Below are 22,514 nucleotides of genomic sequence, written 5' to 3'. Positions count from 1 at the left end.
GCGCCCGTCTCTTCAGCTCCCCTCGCTCCGTCTTGCTGCCTTTTTTTTTTTTTTTTTTTTTTTTTCCCTCCCGGGAGCAGCAGCGAAATGTCCCGTCCTGCCTATTTGGAAATGGGAACAAATTGCTCCCCCGCCTTACCTCGCCCATCGCATCCCATATATAGTCATATCTGCGGTCAAATGGCAGGCGGCAGCGAATGGGAAGGCTGTGCCTCCCAAAAAAACCCGGGGGGCAGTGAGAGAGGGAAAGGGGTAGGGACGAAAGGAGGAGGGAGGGAGGGAAGAAAAGAAGCCCTTTCCAAAAAAGTATTGGATGTCTTGAGGAATGCAGTCAGCCCCCTGGGAAAGTACATATCTGTGAGGCGCTCCCTGCCCGCCGCTTGCATTCGGCTGTGCCCCGTCCCGCGTGGATCAAGCCCGCCGCCCGGCAGCTGCACTCCGTTCCCCCGGGGGCCTGCGTCCGGACTCGGGGCTGTCCCGCAACTTTTCAAGTTTTTCTTTCGGAAGCAGTTCGCGCGGGGACGCGCTCTAGCCCACCGCCACCATGGATGCCATCAAGAAGAAGATGCAGATGCTGAAGCTGGACAAGGAGAACGCCTTGGACAGAGCCGAGCAAGCCGAAGCGGACAAGAAGGCAGCGGAGGAGAGAAGCAAGCAGGTCTGCACCGAGGGCCCGGGCGCAGCGAGCGCCGGGGCGCAAATCTTTCCAGACTATTCTATTTTTTTTACCTCCTCCCCTATTCTTCCCCCCTCACCATACTTTGTTATATTCCACTCCCGCGCCCCTGCAGAACTGGTTGAACTTTCCCTAAGGCAGAGCTTCAGCCTGGCAGCCACCGGCTGGAGGTTCCCGGGGGCACGGCGGGAGGTCCTTCCCGCTTCCCCACCATTCCAGCTAGGGAGCGAGCAGGGCCTCGGGACGGCTGCGTGGCCTCTGTGCCTTTGTCACAGGGGGACGGCTTAGAGAGGCTGCCCAGAACGCCTGATTAGCACTGGACAGATGTGCGGCGATTTGGCAAAGGACAGTTAAAGCTGTGTTTGCCCACTCCAGCATCACTCAGCAGATGTGTCCGATTCCAGCTGCCCTCCCACCCTTCTCCGGACACATACCCCACCTTTTTGTCCTTCTTCAACCCCCCCTCCTTTACACCTGGGACTTCTCGATTCTGGGAGGGGAATGCATTGATTGCACGTTTCTAGGAGATCCTGAAGGAGGAGGGAGAAAGGAAGAGTGATTTATAAATTAGTTTCACAGTTTTCTAAGCCAAGGGAGAAACATACTTGTGCGTTATATTTCCTCTTGTGCACCTAGTTAGAGGATGACATTGTGCAATTGGAAAAGCAATTGCGTGGGACGGAGGATACAAGGGACCAAGTGCTGGAAGAGCTACACAAGTCTGAAGACAGCCTCCTCTCCGCAGAGGAGAATGCTGCCAAGGTATCGTGCCCTTGCTGCAAGCAAAGAGGATCTAACTGTCTCTCCTTCTTTCTCTCTCTGTCTGTCCTTTTCTGTCTCTTCTGCACTCACACCTCTCCGTTTGCACGATCACGCTGCCTGCTGCACCTTTTCCTGCCCGCCCTCCCCTCTCCACCACTTTCCACCCATATCACAGCTGGAGGACGAGCTGGTGGCTCTACAAAAGAAGCTGAAGGCCACTGAGGATGAGCTGGACAAATACTCCGAGTCCCTTAAAGATGCACAGGAAAAGTTGGAACTGGCTGACAAAAAGGCCACAGATGTAAGTTACCCCCATCCCTTTCACCACAAGCCCGAAAGAGAAACCACACACTCCCTCTGCTCAGGACAGCCTGGACTCCTACTCAGCAGCACTGCAAAGCTTTGCTGAAGGCAGGGTCCAGGCACCTCCTGGATAGGGAGGTAGGAAACGCAGCACTGCCTCCCTGCATGAGGTTTGCACACTATCAGAGGTGTCTGATTTGGTTTCTGCTCACTTGATGTGTGCTTTTTATATGTACTTGCCACTCTAGATGTGAAAGTAAAGAAATGGTGATTTATCTACTCAGATGATGGGTAAAACAGCTCAGGCTGGAACAACACTGTCTTGACAGTGAAACAGAAGCAGAGTTAATAGTGAGTAGGTGCAGGAGAGGGAGATCCAGAAGAGCAAGGGCTGCTAGTTCTGTTTTCAAGACAGATGTTCCTAGGTATGCATGTGTTAGAACTGCTGGTAGATACTGGCTTGGCTCAATGGTGCCTGAGATAAAAGGTTCTCTCCTGCTTCCCCCCCCCCCCCCCCCCCCACCTTGGAATCAGTGGAACTGCTTCACTTGTCAAAGAAAAGTTGTCTTGTGTGACAGAAAAATGTCTGGAAGATGATACTTGCTAGTTTTGCAGTTCAGAGGACAGGGATCCTGGGAGCAAGTTGGGAGATATATATAGCTCAGCACTTTATATGGTAATAAGGCAAGAGCTTCTGCCTCTCCCAGGCCCTCATCCCACCCACCTGTCTGTTCCTGACATGCATTTAATGGATCGCATGCATGGAACCATAAGAGTATAGTCTGTGCAGTTAAGGTCTTGGTCTCTATTGCTGCTGTTGGACAATGTAATTCTCCTTGAGTAAATCTCAGGTCTGAATTACAGGATTAGATGAAACTACAGTATTTCCAAAGCAATGACCCTCCTTTTCCTATAGCTCAGCTTTAAAAGCCAACCTCAAAGCCAAAATGAAAAGGAGTTGCCTCAAGTGAAGCAAGCAAAGTATTTCAGGGGGAGGAAGGATACTTTCAAAAATGGAAACGTTACAAACAACAACTTTGCATAGAAGACAACATGCTTTTATCTTATTTTATTTCTAAAAGGAATAAAAAAAGAAAATATTTAGCTTCAGTATGGCAACTAAGATATATAGTTTTGAAAGAGAACCCAAGAACTTAACAAACAGAAGTGTTCAAAGGAACAGGGGAGAGGGATCCGTGTATAATGTGGATCAGATGTCTGCTCTGTGCAGGCTGCCATAGGAGAGGCAGCTTCCTAGCAGGACATTTATTTAGCTTGTTCAAAGGAGCCGCATATAGATCCAAGGGAGATATTCCTTATATGGAAAAGTATGCAGACTATTTGGAAATAGCTTGCCTAAGATGAAGGCAGGAGAAATGCTACTAGATTCCTGTTCTGAAACTAAGGATGTTCCTAACTGATCCCCATGCCTCCTGCCCCTGCTGGAAAACAAGGGTTTCGAAGCTAGTTGAGGGCAATTTTATTTGCAATCTTCCCTGAGGTGGAGGGTGGGAGAGTGTCTGGCTTGTTTTCTTCGAGGTAAATGCGTTATTTATTTGTATGTATGGAATATGTCTTGACAGTTTAGGGATTTTTTTTTTTTTTTGGCAATGAAGAGTATATTTGGGGCATTGCAGTTGACCCAGTATTTACCTTATTAGTTTGGATAATTCCAAGCCTTTGGAAAAGGTCAGAGGCAGAGAGGGAGTGTCGGCTCGCTGAGATGGACTCGCCTTTCACTGGGACGAGAAAATCTTACCTGTCCCATATGACTCATCTCCCAAAAGCCAGGCGCATCCCCGGAGCCACCCCACCTGAGAGGGGGCAGCTGCAGCCCCCTCTCCCCTCCCCGTGTCTCAGGAGCCAGGCCGGGTGCGGCAGCATCTGGCGGGTTCTTCGATGTCATTTTGTGACGCTCCTCTGGGGGCGGTTTGCGGGGGGAAAGGCGGGCCTTGACCCCGGGTCCGCTCCGGTGCGGTCCGGTCCGGTGCGGGGCACCTCGCGCGCCGTGCCGCCAGGCGGCGCTGCTGCCCCGGCACATCCACCGGGCACGGCCGCGCTGCCGGCAGGACCGGCCCGGCCCCGACAGGACCGGCCCATCCCCAGTCAGAAGCGGCCTCTCCCCAGTCACCACCGGCCCAACCGCGGTCGGACCGGGCAGGGCCGGCCCGTTCACTGCCACGACCGGTCCATCCCGGTTCGGTGCCGACCGATCCCCGGCCAGGACCAGCCCATCCCTAGTACGGCTGGACCATCCTCCGCCCCCGCCCTCCTCCCAGCCCGGTGCCGGAGCGTACAGCCCCGCCCCGGAGCGCTGCGGCGCGGGGGGACTTCCGGGGCTGCGGAGGGAGGCGGCGCGGGCTGGGCGAGGTGCGGGCATGGCGGCGATGAGCTCGCTCGAGGCCGTGCGCAGGAAGATTCGCAGCCTGCAGGAGCAGGCGGACGCCGCCGAGGAGCGGGCGGGACGGCTGCAGCGGGAGGTGGACCAGGAGCGGGCGTTGCGGGAGGAGGTAGGGCCGCCCCTCAGCCCGGCTCGGGCCCGGGGGTTGGGGGCGCGGGTCCCGGGGCGCGGCTGCCCCGCCTGCCTCCCCGGCCCGTGGGGTGGGAGGCCGCTTCCTTCGCCGCCGTGTCCCACACGATGGTGGTTACCTGCCGGGCGGCCGCGGGGCCGGCCCGCAGTGCTGCGTTCGCGGCTCGGTAACCCGAGTGCTGCGTGGGCCGGGCCCAGGTGCAGCGCGCAGGGAGACAGCTCTAGGTGTGCTGGGCAACAGCAAAAGCCCGAGCTGGAATGAGGTCGGACTTAGGCGAGATGTTTGAGACTACTTGCTTCGTGTCAGGCTATGAGCAAGGTTTTAACGGGTTTTTTTCCCCCTACAAGTCCTAGTTCTCTTATCCCATCCAGACTAGTTCACCTGTGTGGGCAGTCAGCATGGCGACTGTTGGGAAGTACGCAGGACTGAACCGGAGATGGGCCGTAGTACCTGCCAGCACCCCGACAATGGGAGCGTACAGCCCCAGCCTCCGTACGTCTGTAGTGTCTGCTGTTCACCAAAGCTGCTCGCCAAGAGGGGAAAGGAACAGTAGGCTTGGTTTTAAGCAGAGGCAGGATCAGGTGTGAGCAGCACAGGCTTACGTAGCAGAGAGATGTAATAATGGGTGGCAATCGCAATTAAAAAAAAACTGATAAGGCTGTTCTTTGGCTTATCACTGACCTTTGGGAGTTCCAGCAGCTGTAGCTTAATGTTTCCTGCTGTGAAATGTACAGTGTTCTTTGAGGCAGTTTTAGTGTCTTCAGTAGTTCTATTAAAACAAAGCAAAAGAACAAAGCTTTTATGTAGTTTATTACAATAGAAAAAATGGTGATTATTTGATTTCCTTATAATATGGGTCTTTCTGCACATTCTGGGCAGTAAGTTCAAAGGAAAAGCCTCCTGATTACTTGCAGGTGATCTTCTTTATGGAGCAAAATATGGCCGCTTGTGTAACTATTGCATTCTTGCAGATCAATTCGCATATCTGTTCTTTTCAGTGACAAGCCATAAGTCATTTCATAAGGGTTTCTGTTTTTAAAAAACTTGTTTTCTAAGCTTTGTGGAGTAAAGGACACAAAAATGCCTACTTTCAGTTACATGTATTATTCTGAACACCGTTTTAAGGAATTTTTATTGAGAAGGGACATTTTGCTGTTAACTTTTGTGGCAGAAGGAATAGTGCTGGAGGAGTGATCGAAGCCTTCCTGTAAGAGTTCAGCTACATTGCAGTAAGGCTTAGGACCCTAAAGGTTAATGTTCATCTCTTCCCTGGAGTTGGTTTATGTGGATAATGTGGAATTCTGCAGAATATATTTACATGGTATTTAAGTTTTCATGTGGAGGGGTCAGTGCTGGTGTGAATAAAGGCTGAAAAATCTGAACTCCCAGGCACATGTAGATGTGTGTTTTTTCTACAGTGCTGGCTACAGATGAGGGGTTTTATTGTTGCAGCTGTATTTCTGCATGCTTGAGGAGAGAGGCTTTAAGAGCACTGCAGCAAGCGAGCTGAGGTGTGAATCTGCTCCTTCCCTCCGTGTAATGCCTTACACATATGGCATGTGACCAGCTAGGGTTGTTAAGTGAGGGGTTTTTTCTTCCTGTGCAAGGTACAAATATGCAAACAACAAAAAAGCTACAGCTGTGACCAAAACACAGCACAGCCTCCAGCTTTTGATTGTTATACCAGATTGTTTAAAGTTTCAAGGCTGTGATTAGCAGCCATTCCCTTAAAAAAGAATCTTGTTTTGAGTACATGCATTTCAAGGGGCTGTTGGTAATTACTTTTTCAAAATGCATTTTTCTTCCTCCTAGAAAACAGAATCTCCTTTATAATAGTGATAATTAACACCCAGTGCTAACTAATCCATGTCATCACTCATTGTTAAAATATGTGGTGTGTAAGTGCCATGGCAGAAACGCAGGTTATGTTTGCATGGTAGTAGTGGGAGTGCCTCAGTGTCACTGGGGTTTTTTCCTTCCTTGCCATATAAGGAGAGAAGTCCTGCTCTGTAGAAGAATAACTGGGGCCATATAAGGCTGATTGGTAAATCCTTAGTGAGTTACTGGAGCAGGAAGTGAAAACTTGAACTTTAGTCACCCTGTGTTTTGGAGCACATTTTATACTCTTATCATGATGAGGAGTCTTGACATGATAATTATTAACTTGAACATGACAAATTTCCCTAGGGTAGCCTTTATGAAAGGTCATTTTCTTTCTTAAATGTGAAAGTTCAAATTCTTAATGTTTTAAAGCCAGAAGTCCAAAACCAGAGGTTTTGAATACTACTGCATGATTACATAGCTAAATGTTTGATAATTGGATTAATGTGGATCTCTAAGGATGAAGTATTTTCTCTTTCTGGTTCTATGTGTTCACTGCCAATGCATATTAATGTTCAAAGATATAATTGCTTCCCTGTTGACGTTACTTTCAGTCATTCTAGCTGGACATCATTACTGTTATGTCAAAGGTTGTTTTATTTGTCTGGTCTGTAAATTATTCTTTTTTGTCTTATGTACAGCAAAATCTTTTCTATGGACAACTTTATCCAGCTACCTCTGGCTAGAGAAGAAAAACTACCAAACTGATATTTTTGGTATCTACTTTTGCCAGAGCGTTGGTTTTCCCCTCAAGTAGACATCATAGGAAATTCAGATGTGTACTTCTCATATATAGCAAATATATATCATATATGTTTTCAGTACTAATTAAGTGTTATTCTCTGAAGTAATTAACTTTTTAGAATAGTTACCCTTTTATATATACTTCATGCTTAATATAGTTTTGAAGGGAAGTAAGTTTAATGATAAGATTACCACAAGAAGGCTGTTTTAGAACTTACTCTGCAACTTAAGGAAGTGCAGGTTTGGAACTGTAATATATAATAGCTTGTAATGATAAGAGGCAGATGAGTTGCAAGTGTTGTACAGAAGGTTAAATTAACAGGTAATTTAAGAAAGGCAAATTTAGGGGAAGATTGAGGATGGAACTATGGGAGAAAAAAAAAAAAAAAAAAGATGTTTTAAGGGATTGCTGCCTGTATCAGGGCCCTTGCTGGTGCCTTTTTTGCCAACTCTTGCACAGCTTGCCTGTAAACAAAACTTCTGGGTATTCAGACACTATTTAAATGTTCTCAAACTCTATTTGTGTCAGCTGTCTCGTTGCAAATGCTGATCCAGGTGTGTTTTACATGTTTAGACTGAGCCCTTCTTATGGAACTCAAGGAAATGTTGGGACAATTCTTACAAAATATGGTGAAAGGTCATAAATAAAGGAATTGGGGTAACAGAAGAATTGAGTAATTAGCTTGTGTTGTTTTGATTTTAAAAAGGGAAGGTCTGTAATTAATGTCTGCAAATACAATAACAGAAAATATTTGGGTAATGGTGCATAATTCTTCCTGTGCAGTTCTTTCTAGTACAAATTGTACAGTCCTTGATGTGCTTCATTGAAAGCAAACATTAATCACTTTTTTCCTCTATTAAGCAATACCTTCACAATTCAATCATACACATCTCTGTGTATGGACTTTTTAGTGGATGAAGTCAGAAATTACAAAGTGCTGTTAAATGCAGGTAATGGGGTAACCTCTTACAAAGGAAGATGTGTGCCTTACAGTGAATTAATTTCTATTTCTTCCTGTGCTTAGGCTGAGAGTGAAGTAGCTTCTCTGAACAGACGCATCCAGCTGGTTGAGGAAGAGTTGGATCGGGCTCAGGAGCGCTTGGCCACTGCCCTGCAGAAGCTGGAGGAGGCTGAGAAGGCTGCAGATGAGAGTGAAAGGTGGGTAGAGCCACACCTGAATGGATTGTTACCCTTATGACAAAGATCATAATTGCCAGGGTGTGGGTTTGGGAAATAACTTAAACCACTCCTAGGTCTCTGACTATGTGTAATCTGCTCTTCCTTTGCATACATGGACTTCAGTTACAGCTTGTCTGTAGAAATGTCCAAAATATCTGGGATTGGATTCTTTGTCAGTTGTAAAGACGAGACTAAAGTGTGGTCAGTCTTTTGATGTATCATTCACATCCTGGGAAAACTGCTTGGCCCAGCCCAGAATTCTCTTATTGGATGACATCTCCTTGTGATAATCCTGTGCTGTTGGGTGATTCTTGCTTTTATTGTGGGTGGAAAATCTCACCTGCAGAGTAAGCAAAGTGCTGGAAGACCTTTGATTCTCCTGTTGGCTAGATTGGTACATGAAGGTGAGCAAATGAAAGAGACAGATAATTCCTTCAGATTTCCAGAAGTCTGTAGTGTAAATTAGGAACTCAAGCTTCGTGACTTTGGAAGATCTTCTCTCTTCTTCCAGTGGTATTTTATAGCTGTGATAAAACCTTTTGTTGTGAAAGAAACCCACACATTCTGCATGTGTATTTTTACCTTACTAAGGATGGAGTCTGTTGAAAAGAAATGTGCCAGAGAGTCACAGTGTGTTTTGAAACATTTAAGGTAACTTTATATCAGACATGTGCAACACAGTGTTTCTTGTTATGAAGGATTTAATAAATTTTGCTTTTGGAGAGCATAGGGACCTTCTAGGGCTCTGGCATGGCAAAACCCAGGGAAGTCTGACCCACAGACATGATTATTGTCAGAACTGCAAGGGTTCTAATGTGCTGTTGGCAAGTGTAAAAGCACGGATGTTTTCAGTCTTATTAGGTGTTTAGAAGCAACACCCTTTGTTTACCTTTCTATAAGATGAGTTTTTCTTGCAATTTAAAATGAAAAGGAATTCTACAACTGAACTACAGTAAGAGCTAAACAAATCACACTTTTTCTTCCTTCCTAAGACATGTTTTGTTCCTTGAATGTCTGAAATGTAAGTGCACAAGACTAAATCTATGGTGTGAAGACTCATCTGTCTGATGTGTTTCACTGCCTGAATACCACTGTCTGAAAGTCACATACCACAAGTAGTAGAGATGGAGATAAACTGGCAAGCCCTGAACCTTGCATTTCTTGTTTTTCACGTTTTTCAGAGGAATGAAGGTCATTGAAAATAGAGCCCAGAAGGATGAAGAGAAGATGGAAATCCAGGAGATCCAGCTTAAAGAGGCTAAGCACATTGCTGAAGAGGCTGACCGCAAGTATGAAGAGGTCAGTTCTTGAGTGCAGGTCATCTCTTTGTAAAGCCCATTAGGCTGTGCCTGTAATTTTTGGTTTTCTCTTTTGCCTTTTAAGTTCAAAAGATCACAAACACCCCTCTTCACAACTGTGGAAGGAAAATCAGGCACTCAGATACCTCAAGGGACAAAGTGACAGGAGATCTGAGCTTAGATCTTTCACTAAAATGCTTGAGAGTATTCCCTGAGTTCTTAGGGAGAGAAATATTTTTCAGTTACCTTTTGGTGAATGAAAGGGAGGTCTTGAAAAATACCAGATAACTAAGTCTCAAATGAATAATGACAATATCACATGATCAAACTCATGTGTTGACCAAAAAACGAAGCAGTTCTAGAAAGAGGTGAGGTGTAGTGCAACAGCCCAATATCCCTGATTGTCCCTTGCCTGTCCTTGTAGGTGGCTCGTAAGCTGGTGATCATTGAGAGTGACCTGGAGCGCGCTGAGGAGCGTGCTGAGCTATCAGAAAGGTAAGTGTGGAGCTGCCCTGGGATGTACGTGAGGTGCTAGAGGAGAACTATAACTGCATGAAATGTTGGCAGCACACTGTGTGTTCAGCTCAAAGCTATGTTTTGCTCATTTACTGTAAATGTTGAAATAAATGGTCAGTGCCAAAGTAAATGTGTTCCTGTGTGTGTGCGCGTGTTTTGTCACTGCATGCTGTACCTGCACACTGATTTTGTGAATGGCTTTTGTGCATTTCATGTGTTCACTAACAGCCAAGTCCGACAGCTGGAAGAACAGTTAAGAATAATGGATCAAACCTTGAAAGCATTAATGGCTGCAGAGGATAAGGTACTGATACTAATAAACAGTTTTTAGGTTTAACTGCAACCCAAGTGTTTCAGCTTCCATAGCCAGTTAGCTCACTCAGTAGTAGCAAATAAGTCCTTGCTATGCTCTTTACTCTCTCTTTGCATCTCGCTTTGGTGGTTTTCTTTGGTCTCTTTTTTTGTTTATTGATTTGTATCTTTAAAACTGATCTCCTGTGCTGCCAAAAGAAGCTGAACTGTCTCATGTGTAAAAGCTCTGTAAATGTTTCTGTGTAAGCCAAGAGCTGTAGATAAATTTGTCTGGTCATTGTCTTAATGTGCACTTGAACTGGTATTTGGCATCACAAAGAGTTGCTTTCAGTCTGTGATGGATCAGCTGCTTTTGAGGCCGTTCTTTTGCCCTGTAATTGTTTTCATTTTTCTCTATCTTTTCCCCCTATTTTCTTCTATTTCTTTTGCTTGACTGAATCTTCCATCCTCCCCTTTCCTGCCTTACCTCCGAAATAACAGCAAATGTGCTGAGCTTGAAGAGGAGTTGAAAACTGTGACCAACAACCTGAAGTCGCTGGAGGCTCAGGCTGAGAAGGTAGGCTAGAAACTTACGAGAGAATGTGTCCCTTACCTTGTCATCTGGCCTATGGGGTTTTCTTTGTATACCAATCACTTTGCAGCATTTCTTCAGGGCTGTTGTCAATAGAGGCGTTTGGATTTACTACTCAATTCATATCTGGCTCCTACTGGAACATAGTATATCTTGTAGTTCCAAATAGGTCAGTATTATTTGGCCACGTGTTCCGTTGAGTATTCTGACAGGATTAAATGTTAATTATAGAATGTCCCTCAAAATGGCATTGTGTACTAATATTAAATTTCTCCAAAAGACATTCCTCTTTAAAGCTGTAGTACTAATTTCTTCTCAAAGTTCCCACCATATTGCGCTGGAATGTAACTCAAGGGAAGTTTGACTCTTGTAATAAACTGTACTACCACAGCCTTCCAAGTGGAATTAATTTTGTTTTACCTGTAACAATTTCTTGTGTACAGATAATCTATTAAAAAGTTTTGGATGTGGTGTTTTTTGAGCATATTTAGAATACCATCTAATACCAGTGATCCTCTTTCTAATTGCAGTACTCACAGAAAGAAGACAAGTATGAAGAGGAGATTAAAGTTCTGACTGACAAACTGAAGGAGGTAAAATGAGAGCTGTTCTTTGCAATGTGTCTTCCAATGCACCTTTGATTCTTTTAGTATAAACTTTACTGTGATGCTGTAAGGATGAACATACCATTTTGGAAACAGCTTAATGTTAAATATCTAGAAATTCGTTTATATTAGCCTTATTATTTGCCTCCTCTCACTGTGCTTTTTTTCTCATTTAAATTATTTCTTTTCTACTTCTAAGTACTGTGTGTGTTTCCTAAAGTAGTCTGTATTTGTCCTGACTTCAGGCTGAGACCCGTGCTGAGTTTGCTGAGAGGTCAGTAACCAAGCTGGAGAAGAGCATTGATGACCTAGAAGGTATGTGGGGCTGTTTTTCTACTTCCTGTGGAAATACATATCTCTTATTCTTCTCTTGGTTCTGTTGGATTTTTTTTTAATACCCAGTTCTACTGGGCTGACTTGTCCTGCTTATATAAATGGGTCTGCCTAAAGAGTAGACAAAATATTTTCTAAATGAAATGTATTGATATCTTAAATGCTTCAGGTGAACAGTGTTTTGCTCTTGCCTGTTGCTTTTTTCTCTTACGTTCTCAAGACTCTTTCCATTTTTTTGCTTTATACGCTTCTATTTGGAAGTATATAAATGTTACAGGGTAAATGATCAGATGACAAGTGTTGTTATCATCTTAGTAAAGAACTGATGAAGAGTTGCATTATGTTTGCAATAATTAGGAATGTAGCAAGCTATCCTAATTTATTACTGTGATAAGTGTGGGTCAGGGCAGATTTTTGACACAGACCAGCTACTGGGTTTTGGTAAAGCTAATAGGTTGTATACATAATCAGAAGGACAGCTTATTCAACTTCAGAGGGTTTGTTTGTAAGCTTTTGATAAATCTGTCAGAACTGCAGCAGAGCAGTAGAATGTGCTTTCTGCCTCTGGAGAAAACAATTCAGTAGGGCTTTGTAATTTGAAGTTATGGAGTTTGCTATTTAGAAGCATTACACTAAGTGTAGGATTTGAAGAAGCTAAATTGCATGGCGTGGCAGGCTAGATTCTGCATGAAGGTGATGAAATGCCTAAGTAGCTGCTGAAAATTTATGATCACTGACTCAGGAAGGAAGCAGAGAAGAAAAATAAGTGTTTAGAAGGAACAAAAATTACTGTAAGAAGCTGAGTTTGACATCACACAAACCAGAGTGGTTTAAAAAAAAAAGTGATAGAAAATGGTAACATCTTCCTTGAGCCCCATTTTTGGATCTTTTCTCCCTAGCTCCTGTGTCCCCTCTTAATTAAAACAAAAAAGCATTAAAACAAAAATCCAGGGCAGTGAAACATGGATTTTTGCTTCTTTTGTACTCTCTTTTCTTGGTTTTCTGTATATCACGGATTGCCCCGTTGGCAGTGCAGTTAATGAACTTGTTGCATATAACTGTTCACTATTTTCTTTCTTTTATTCTTCTCTAATTTTGTTTCATTTTGTCTGTCACAACACTTCTTTCTGTGCACTCTTCCCATTTCATTCGGCTTCTGGATGGTATCCCCATGCCACCACCTTCACCTTCCATCCCATGATCCTGCTCCATTTCCTTGCACACCTCTGCCTTTCCTGGGGGAACCTCAGATGAGCTCTATGCTCAGAAACTGAAGTACAAAGCCATCAGTGAGGAGCTGGACCACGCTCTCAATGATATGACTTCCATGTAAATGTCTTCCCAGCTTGTGCCCGCTCCTGCTTCCCTGCCCTCACTGATTGCGCAGTGAAATGATGCTCCCTGTGTGGTGGGAGATGCTTTCCTTTAGAGAGAATAGGTGTACAAAATACCATGAACAATTGCTTTGCCCTGGCAAAGTGTGGGTGAGTGTTGTGCCAAGCCTGGTAAATACTCATGGTGATTTTGTAAGCTTGTGGTTACTTTTTGATTCTGTGTCTGTAATCCTTGTGTCTTGTGGCTGCCCTTTGTTTAGCTCTGTGTTGATCCTTTCAGTTCACCTCTGTTCAGACATTATCTACCGGGCCCATCATGTTTGTTTTACCAAAGAAACTTACTGTGCTACGTGTTGCATTCAGAGTGTATTCCTTGCCTGCTGTCACAGTTTTTGCTCTGGCAAAGTTCCTGCAAAAATGTCAGAGAAATTTATATTTAGCTGTATTCTCTATTAAAGACAGTAGAAACTGTTTCTCTAAATTTTCATAACTGCTCTGAAAATTTCAGCTGTTATCACTGAATTACATGTGTGGAAATGGATTTAAAATACCTTGTCATTTAAACCCATAAAGACAACAATTGAATTATAGGTTTCTTCTGCATATTTTCTGGATAGCAGTAGTAATTTTATTTGCATACACCAAAAATGTAGTAATACCAACTTTAGTCATAAGGAGAAAAATAAAGAGTGGCAGGAAAGTAGGAGAGTCAACAGCTGTAATGTGTGACTCCTCATGCAGTGTTTGACACAAAGGGACTCTTGTTCCAGGGACTCTGAACAGAGGTCAGCTGTGCTACCTCCACCTTCCCATGCATGAGCACTGCAGCTGACATGGGAGAGGGGAAGAGCTGTGGCTCTCAAGAGCTTAGGAGGTGCAATGTTTAGTCCCAGCATTCCCTTTTGGAAGCTCAGACATGCTTTCAACAAGACCTTTCTAAGGTTTCAACAAACCTTTGTAAGGTTTGCTTAGAGCTTTTGTGTGCATCCATACTTTAAATGGTTTTTTGTTCATGTTGTTTTTGCCTCCATGTCTGTTCGTTATTTTCCTCCTTTTCTCTACCAACATTTTAGTAGAGGTCTCATGTTGCCTGCTTTGTATGCTTTGATTTTTTGTTTTTAAATTCCTCCCCAACATATGGTTTTGCTTAATGGCTTATCAAGCAAATGGATTTCTTTTTTCCTCCACTCTATCCAGAGATTACAATATTTCTTCGATTTGGGATATTTCTAAGACTTAAAATTGTACTCTACTGGTATATGAGGACATGACTATATAATTCCAGTCCCAGCATGGTGTGCTGTTTCTCTAGTATAGTCATCTCAGCATGCTGGGCTCTGCTGTGCCATTGCTGCTTTTTTGAAAGACTTTACTGCACCTTTTTTCATTTTCTACCTTATCTCACTTTTTCTTTTCATGCAGATAATTTTCTTTGCTTCAGTTCTCCAAAGACATCTTCATCGGGTTGGATAAAACATCTTTCCAAGCTTTGGATGTTTCATGGGTTCATTGTCCTGTCTTCTAGCTTAGTTGACTCTTCCTCTATCACCTGTCTCAGAACATGCTCTGTTTGTGCTCTGCTGTACAGAAACTACATTTCTCAATGTAAAATAAATATCCCAGCTGTATCCCTTTTGCTATTCCTTTGCCTTTTATTTGTTTAACTAATTATTTAAGTTATTAATAAAATTTACGCTTTTATGCCATTAGGGATTTCATTTTTTGGTGTTTTCATTTTTTAGCTGAAAACACTTTTGCCTGAATGTTGACAATGCCAAGCCAGCAAGTGCAGTGTGTGAAAACCAACCAGTTATTATCTTAGTTTTTCTCAAACTCTGCTGCAGATAAAATGACAAATAGATGTAATAGGAACTCTTCCAGTTGTTATTGTTAGGACAAAATTTGCAAGGACACTACTTCCTTGGGGTCACTTGGTCGTGGGAGCATGGCTGAAGGAGCAGTTACATCCTTGATGTAACCAGATTTTTCACTTAAAAGACTGAAATCTTTTCCTAGCTTTATGCTGAAGACTTCTTATCTTTATTTACATGTGTTTGTTCATTAACTTATATATTTGAGGCAGATTTAAAGAGGCAGCATCAAAACATTTAAATTCTTTTTTTCACCCAAAAATAATCCTTGAAATGTCTTGCAAAAAATGTTTTCCCTCTTTCACACCTTGGTTATTCAGCCAAGATGATGCTTGCTAACATTTTGGAATTTTTACAATATATTTTTCTTGAGTGGCATGATAATATTGGAAGTACATTGGGGAGGTTTTGGTAGCTTTCCACTTGTGCTTAGTTCAGACTTGTGAGTTTGAATTGCAGACCCATGAGAAATGGTTCAAAGCTGGAGTAGGAAAATTCTAGTGATTATGCTATTAATGAAATTACTCTGCTACAAAATGGAACATCATGGATATCAAGTTTCAGCTGATTTGTCACTGTCTGATTAAGGATGAAGCATTAAATACTGACATCTTTTGCTCTTTTTGTATTGTTATTTTCAACTAGGAAATTTATTGCCTTATTTTAACTTTATTTGCATCACACTGAAAGAAGTTATTTTCCAGTTCACATGAAAGTGAAAACCAGATTGATTTCTGGTGATCCTGTAACTCTATATATTGCAAGAGCTCCTAAGTCACCAAAGCTAAATAAATTCATTATACCATAGCTGAACTGTAGTTTTTAACTTTTAGGAAAATGTAAATGTCTCTTTCTTGTTCAGCTTCAAGATGATTCAACAGTGCAGTCTAAACTAGATTTTCTCCCTTCCTCAAAACTTGTTTTCCCAATAAGACTTGTGAATGGATGCATGCCCTTCTTGGCCTGCCATCCTTGGATAACTATGGCACATCCCAGTTTTCTACCTATGACACATCCTAATGTTGCTGGCTGGGGGCAGAAGCCCAAATACAGGACATATATCAGCAATCTCAGACAGTTCAAGTAATTGAGTTCAGTAATTTACTACTCCTCAAGTGACACAGTAAGTGGCTGTGTGTGAAGGGTAACCAGGTAGAATAATATATATAAAAGTTAAGCAAATATAATGGGTGAGCATTTGTAAAATGACTGAGGCTAATAACTTCACAAATGCAGGAGTTAGGGGCATTGTGATCATCTGTAACTTGTCATCTGAGCCAGAGTAAAATATGCTACAGCAACTCCAGCTGCCTAATCTATTGTGTTTTGGTTCATTGTTTTAGCAGAGTTCACTCAATTCCTTGCAGTACTGGTATTTCTTAGGAAAAGTAAACAGAAAAAGCAAAATCCATTGTAGGAATCTGTCAGTTTTTAACATAGTGATTTTAAACATCAGTATTAAAATTTTGCCTTTAGTGTCAGTCATACATGATCAGCTCTGCACTGAAGGATGGCAGATGGCTGGACAGAGTACTGGAAATGAGCAGTGCAATGTAGATCCCCAGGTAGCTGCATGCAGAATTCCTGGCTGGTTCTGCTGCTCTGATCTTCACTCTAGGGAGCTGTTGTGGTTCCCCACTCTGGTGTGGCTCAGCACTCTTGTCACCCTCCACTGTGCTATTGTACCTGCCGTGTCTGGCTGGTTTTGTGCCTGAGGATTGTTCCCAGGAGTGCAGGGCTGGCTCTGGGCTCTGCTGAGCATTGCTGGCTCTGAACAGAGCCAGAAGTCCCTGTTCTGCTGCTGGAGCTCCTGCAGAGCCAGCCTCTGCCTCTGGAGCAGATGGACACACAGACCATAGGGAGTCAAGGGCTCACTGTCTGCTTGGGAAGTGCTTTCCCTGCTTTACTGGAGGATTTAGTTGTCTTGGAAGTTGAGAAATACTGCAAATCTCAGGTGTAAATACTGTAAATCTGTCTCAGTCAGAGAGGAGATTTCTGTGATGATGATAAGAGTAAGTTCACAGTAAGATTAATTTTTGAATAACAACTATATATATATATACACACTTTGTTAGACAAATGGAAGTTTTATTTACTGTAAGGCTTTGATGTTTTTTTCTGCATATATGTGACATTATCATGATGAGAGGGACAAGATCCATTTGTTACTGGAGGATCTGCAGGATCAGAGCTGTGAAATGTGCCCTGGCTTTACTGAGCTGGCTGTGGGAGTTTAGGCTAGGGAGGAAGCTGGGAGGAGTTGCTCACCATACGAGCATGTCCTGCAGACCAGCTCACTGCACAGCTTTGCCTTTGCTGTGTCCAGTGCCTGCAGGGGAAGAGGATTCCTGTGGAAGCTGTTAGGCAGCTTGTGGAAAAGAGTCAGAAACAGTCATTTCCTGTAGGGGAATAATCTGGGATCAAGAGGTCAGGAGTGCAGTTAGGCTATTGAGAAGAGCATGGGCAATTTGAGAACACAAGATAGTCAAAAGCCATTGTGGAACATTTTTACTCTGCAGAGCAACTCTCACTAAATGTCCTGTCACAACATGGCTGTGGCTGTTCTGTTTCAACACAAATTGTCCTCTGTTTGCTGTTTTTGAGCAAAGCGTTCATCCTTCCTTTCCATTTTCACCAAATGTGAGTCTGTTTTCTTACGAAGTAAAACTCAGCAACTTAAAGGTATCAAAATGTGTTGATTCCAGTAACCCCAGTAATATTTACCTATCAAAAATAACATTTCAGCCCATCAGACCTACTAGAAGAGGAGTATGGGCTGAGTTGACCTGGTGTTAGTTGCCTACTAGCATCTCGCCTGCTGTTACTTATGCTGGCTGTAGTGCAATTGTTTTCTCTCTACTGGCAGATGAGGTTCCACTACACCTTGAATAGCTTGCAAAGAAAAATGGCACTCATAAAACAAATTCACATTCTGTACAGAAGACTAAAGTAAGACATAGTACTTCTAGGAATATAGCTGCAGTTCTTCATTTCTATTCCAGTTTGTGTCTCACAGCTGTTCCCACAACAGGATTCTTAGCCAGTTCTTGATATGGTACAATAACTGTTCCTTGGAGTAGCTATTACTAGAGTTCTAGAAACAGAGGTAAAATGTTTCTCTCTATGTTACTGAACTGTCTGTCATGTGACCAGTTTCTTTAGTAACTCTTATTTAACTGTTTTCTCTGTCTAATCTGTCTTCATTCTGTCTCTTTTTTCCCTTCTAACCTGCTTGCTGCCTGTACAGACCAACTCTACCAGCAACTTGAGCAAAACAGTCGCCTAACTAATGAACTAAAGCTGGCATTGAATGAGGATTAAATTTTAGTGTGACTATATTGTTAACTTGTGTGAAAACACCCTCTTCCAAATTTCCTTTAAGAATGAATCAGTAATTGTAGAAATAAGCAAGAAACTTAGAAATTGATTTTTTTTTTTAGCTGTTGATTCTGTGGTAAATTAATGGAAGAAATTCTCTTGGGAAAATATGGAAATGCTTCTTCTGGATGAGGCTTTTCATTATGTCTCTGCACACCTATTTTGGAGGAGCACTAAGCTCTTCTGCTGTACAGTAGCTTCTTTCCACTTAAGAGCTACAGCATTTCATTAACAGTCTTCAAAACGTAACAGCCTGTGTTGCAGAAAGGCACTTAGTTTATCTGACAACATGAATTGGCCCTAAGATTTTTACCACAGTAAGAGAAAAATATTCATAGAATCCATATTTCTGTGTTTCACATCCAACTTAAATGATACTACAGCTGTTTTTTCTGGAGATTTTGATGTGATAATTTTGCCTTACTATGAATTTGGCTTGTATTTGACATATAAAAAAAAAGAATGGGAGCTCCATCTGACAATACCCAATCAGTTTAAAGGTATGCTTGCATAGTATGAATTTACTATTACTGGATCCTGGTGGGATGCACCACCAGAACATTATGCTCATTTATTGTATTAACTATGTGTGTTAAGTGATTGTCCTATAAAAATGTGCATGCAACATAAGTCTACTAACTTTGAGTTTATTTTTTTCTAGAAGAAATAAATTTCTTAAAGGTCACTTTACCAAAAACTATAATAGTTGTATTTTTTTTGTTCTTTGTGGTTTTGAATTCTGTGAAACTTTTCATTTTGCATCTGCAAAGAACTTTATTGCCTACTTAAAAAAAAAAAAAAGCCACTTATTATCTCTCATGCCTATAAACAAGGAGCTTCCAAAACATTGTGTCTCTGTCAACAGTGCATTTTTTAACAAATGCAGCTGTGAACAGTTCTAAACTTGCATTACTTGCTGTTTGTTTTATTAATTTGGAATTCTCTCTAGTTGTGTTACCTGGAAATATTGATATTTATGAGCATGCACATTTCTTAACTTTCTAAACCCTCTGAGAGAAATGTTGATTGCATGCCTTCATGTTCAGTGCCTCCAAAGAACTGCTATTCATGTTTTAATTTTCTAATCCCACAACAGAGAAAGTGGCGCATGCCAAAGAAGAAAACCTTAATATGCATCAGATGCTGGATCAAACTTTACTGGAGTTAAACAACATGTGAAAACCTTCTTAGTGGCAACCACACTATTTGTTTTATTATTTTTACACCTGCTTGCCTTGAAGCCCCATAAACATGTCTTTATTTTAGTTTCACCACAGTCACAAGAACATCTGCTAAATTATCAAGCAGGGGTCAGGGAAACACCAAAATGGGCAAGCCATATGCGGGTTAAACGACATTACATTATGGTTTAAACGTGCCATTTCCCAGCGAAAATATGACCTACACTTTGTAGAGAGTTCAGCAATTTGGTATGCTTAGTCTTTGAAGAATCCTGGCTGTGGCAGAAAGTGTCCCACCTCAAGTGCCAACTACAGTTTTTACACAAGAAGAATGATTCATGTTCAAGAGAGATCAGGTGGAAATGGTGCTATTTTGAACAAAAGGTTCTACTTGAAGTCTTTTGTTTGATATCAGACAAGTCAGGAGTTGTCCAGCACAGTAACTTATTTTTATCAGGACTTGACTGGTTTGTGAGAATTTGGACTTTCTGTGCCTTCTAATTCAGTAAAACGAAGATATATAAGCAGTTGAGACAAGTGAAGGCTTCTGAAGGTTTTAAATTGTATTCTTGCAACTCAATACAGAAGTGTAGGTCAGCATTTCACCTTGAGTTTTCATTTGATTGTATTTTTCATGTTGAAATGAAAGATTCAATAAATTCAGGACAAAACAATAATTTGGAAGAGATTGTGTTAAAATGTATTTTATTTGTGGGGATTTGGGGTAGGGTTGGAATTTTTAAACTGATATTTGCCTCACTTTTTTCACACTTTCTTTGAGCAGTCTTAAAAGTATACCTGTATGTAAACATTGTATAATGATATGAAATAAAATGCACATTTTAGGACATTTTTTAAATTTTGTTCTCCTGTGGTTTGTTATTCATCACAGCAGTTTCCTGTGCATCCCTGTGTAAACTCTGCATGTATGCAATGTCTCTCATGGTGTGAAGCACTGTTAACACACTGGCTCTGAGTCTTTTCTGTCTTGTTAGGCCAAGGTATGGAAATGTGGTGGTGTGGCCAGATGTGGATCTGCAGATGCTCAGAGGGGCCCTTTGGGCCATATTGCAGGGGCCTGTCCCTGTTACTTGACTGCATGCCCAGATGTGTGCAGGATGCAATTATCCCATAGTACATGGTAGAACTTTCCAGAATTACTCATCACTGACCAAAATGTTTTTGGTAAGACCATTGCAGAGCTCCTCTAGACCTCTTTGGGAAATGAGTCCTGAAGGCCATGCTTTTGGAAACACTACCATGTATTTGTCTATCTTACCTGGTAATATGTGCTAATTTACTTAATACAGTGATAAACCTTTGAAAATTATGTGTCATGTTCATAAGAGATATTTCCACTCAGCTTTTCACTACTGGTTGGTAATTTTTACATATGTAGGTATCTTTATTTTAATTGTTAGGTCTGTTAATGGGCAGCTTCAGGACTTGAAAAATAATTCTTTTTTCCTTCTTTTTTCTGTAGTATATTGCTGAAAGCTGATGCTGTCCATCCCTGTAGCAGCAAGGAGCTTGGTAGGAGACAGGTACAGATACCTTCCAGATCACCAAAGAATTTCCATTAGTGGGCCCTTAGCAAGCAGCTGAAAACAGATGACTTGATCACTGGTGTAAGGTGGTGAAGGGGTAAAGTAATACACAATAATTTCAGGTTAAGTGGGAGTCAGAGAGGGAACATGTATTGGTACAAGCCTGGGGTTTTTTTGATTGTGTTTTAAAGGGAGGAACTTGATCACATTACAAGCTTTTATTGGCTGCTGCCAAGTCGTCCTAAATGGAAAGGATGAAATCCCTGGCTTCATGTTTCTCTTGTGTTTTTGGGGAGCAAAATACATGTTGCAAGGCTCCTGCAAGGCCTTAGCTTGTCCTGGAGACTGACAGATAAAATTCCAACCACATAGCGCTGAGGTAAATTAATTTCTTGCTCCTTCCTTACTTAGCACATGGATGAAGTGTCAGGTAGTTGAGCTCTGAGAGTTCAAGTCCTCATGCATGTGTGGCTTCCACTGGTGCTGCTGGAGTCTGGAGAGCTTCCTATAACAAAGTACTGTGCTGGGAATTGTTTGTGGAGTAGGGCCCAGGGTCACCCAGAGAGTCAGAGGCTGTGCAGGAGTGGAACAGAGGAGCTCTTGGCACTGGGCTATGAGTCTTACACAGCCAAGTGTGCTGCTGGCTCCACTGGATTGCTGCTATGCTCCCTTGGTATGTGCTTGAGTCCTAAACAATGAGTCTGAGTGAGGTCAGACCCTTTGCTGCTTAAAATTGCTTTTCAGGAGACCACAAACTGCCTTGTGGTTTGGGGAATCTGAGTTCAACTTTCCCTGTGTGTAAGGATATGAGAAGGCTGTGGTTTTCATATCTCTTAATGGTATCATGTCATCATTAGTAGGGCAAGCATGTGCAAGCAGGGAGATAAGAATTAATCTGAAAAAAATCTGTTTGCAGAGTAGACTTCCCCAAAGTGCACTGTTGCAGATGAATCCATAAAGCTTCTTAATAGGTAAGTAAAAGCTTTCCAGTTTCAAGGAGAGCTGAATGCAGCAGTGAACATGATGATGATGAATCTCACCAAGTGGCTTTTTGCTGACTAGCAACAGACACATAAATACACATAAGAGCATATTTGCTGGAGCAGGAAAATTGTTTTTACCATATTTCATAAGCTATTACCCCTCATGGGTTCTTTATATGTAGTGTCTAATCAGACAAAACTCAGTGCATGTATAAAGCTGAGCACCCATTTAACCCCATTCTAGTAAATTTGCAGCTACTTTGCTATTTTAACTAAAAATTTGTTAAATCACAGAACCCTGCATTGTTCAGCATTCCTCAGGATGTATGTCCTGGTTTGGAGAGTTACTCACCCTTTCTTTTAATTCAAAAACACATTTGGCAGTCTGAAATATATCCTAATTGTGCAGCCATGCTCTTTAATTGTCTGGTTTTTGAGCTGACCTCTCTCAATGAAATGAGTAGTTCTGAGAGCCCCAGAACTGGCAAAACCTGCCTTCTTGCAGATT

General features: G+C 42.3%; 1 protein-coding gene across 1 annotated transcript; it reads left to right on the top strand.

The window, feature by feature from the left end:
- Window positions 1-382: 382 nt before the first annotated feature.
- On the top strand, window positions 383-14,752 carry TPM1 (tropomyosin 1). The gene is given in 10 exon segments (NM_001136481.2): window positions 383-658; window positions 1,614-1,739; window positions 7,923-8,056; window positions 9,259-9,376; window positions 9,800-9,870; window positions 10,684-10,759; window positions 11,305-11,367; window positions 11,625-11,694; window positions 12,963-13,041; window positions 14,469-14,752. Coding segments are annotated over 10 exon segments (855 nt in total). The 5' UTR covers window positions 383-544; the 3' UTR covers window positions 14,473-14,752.
- Window positions 14,753-22,514: the final 7,762 nt, after the last annotated feature.

Source organism: Taeniopygia guttata, chromosome 10 (genome assembly GCF_048771995.1).
Source record: "Taeniopygia guttata chromosome 10, bTaeGut7.mat, whole genome shotgun sequence".
NCBI lineage: Eukaryota > Metazoa > Chordata > Aves > Passeriformes > Estrildidae > Taeniopygia > Taeniopygia guttata.
The sequence above is the reverse complement of the archived record's forward strand: the minus strand, read 5'-3'. Positions and strand labels throughout refer to the sequence as shown.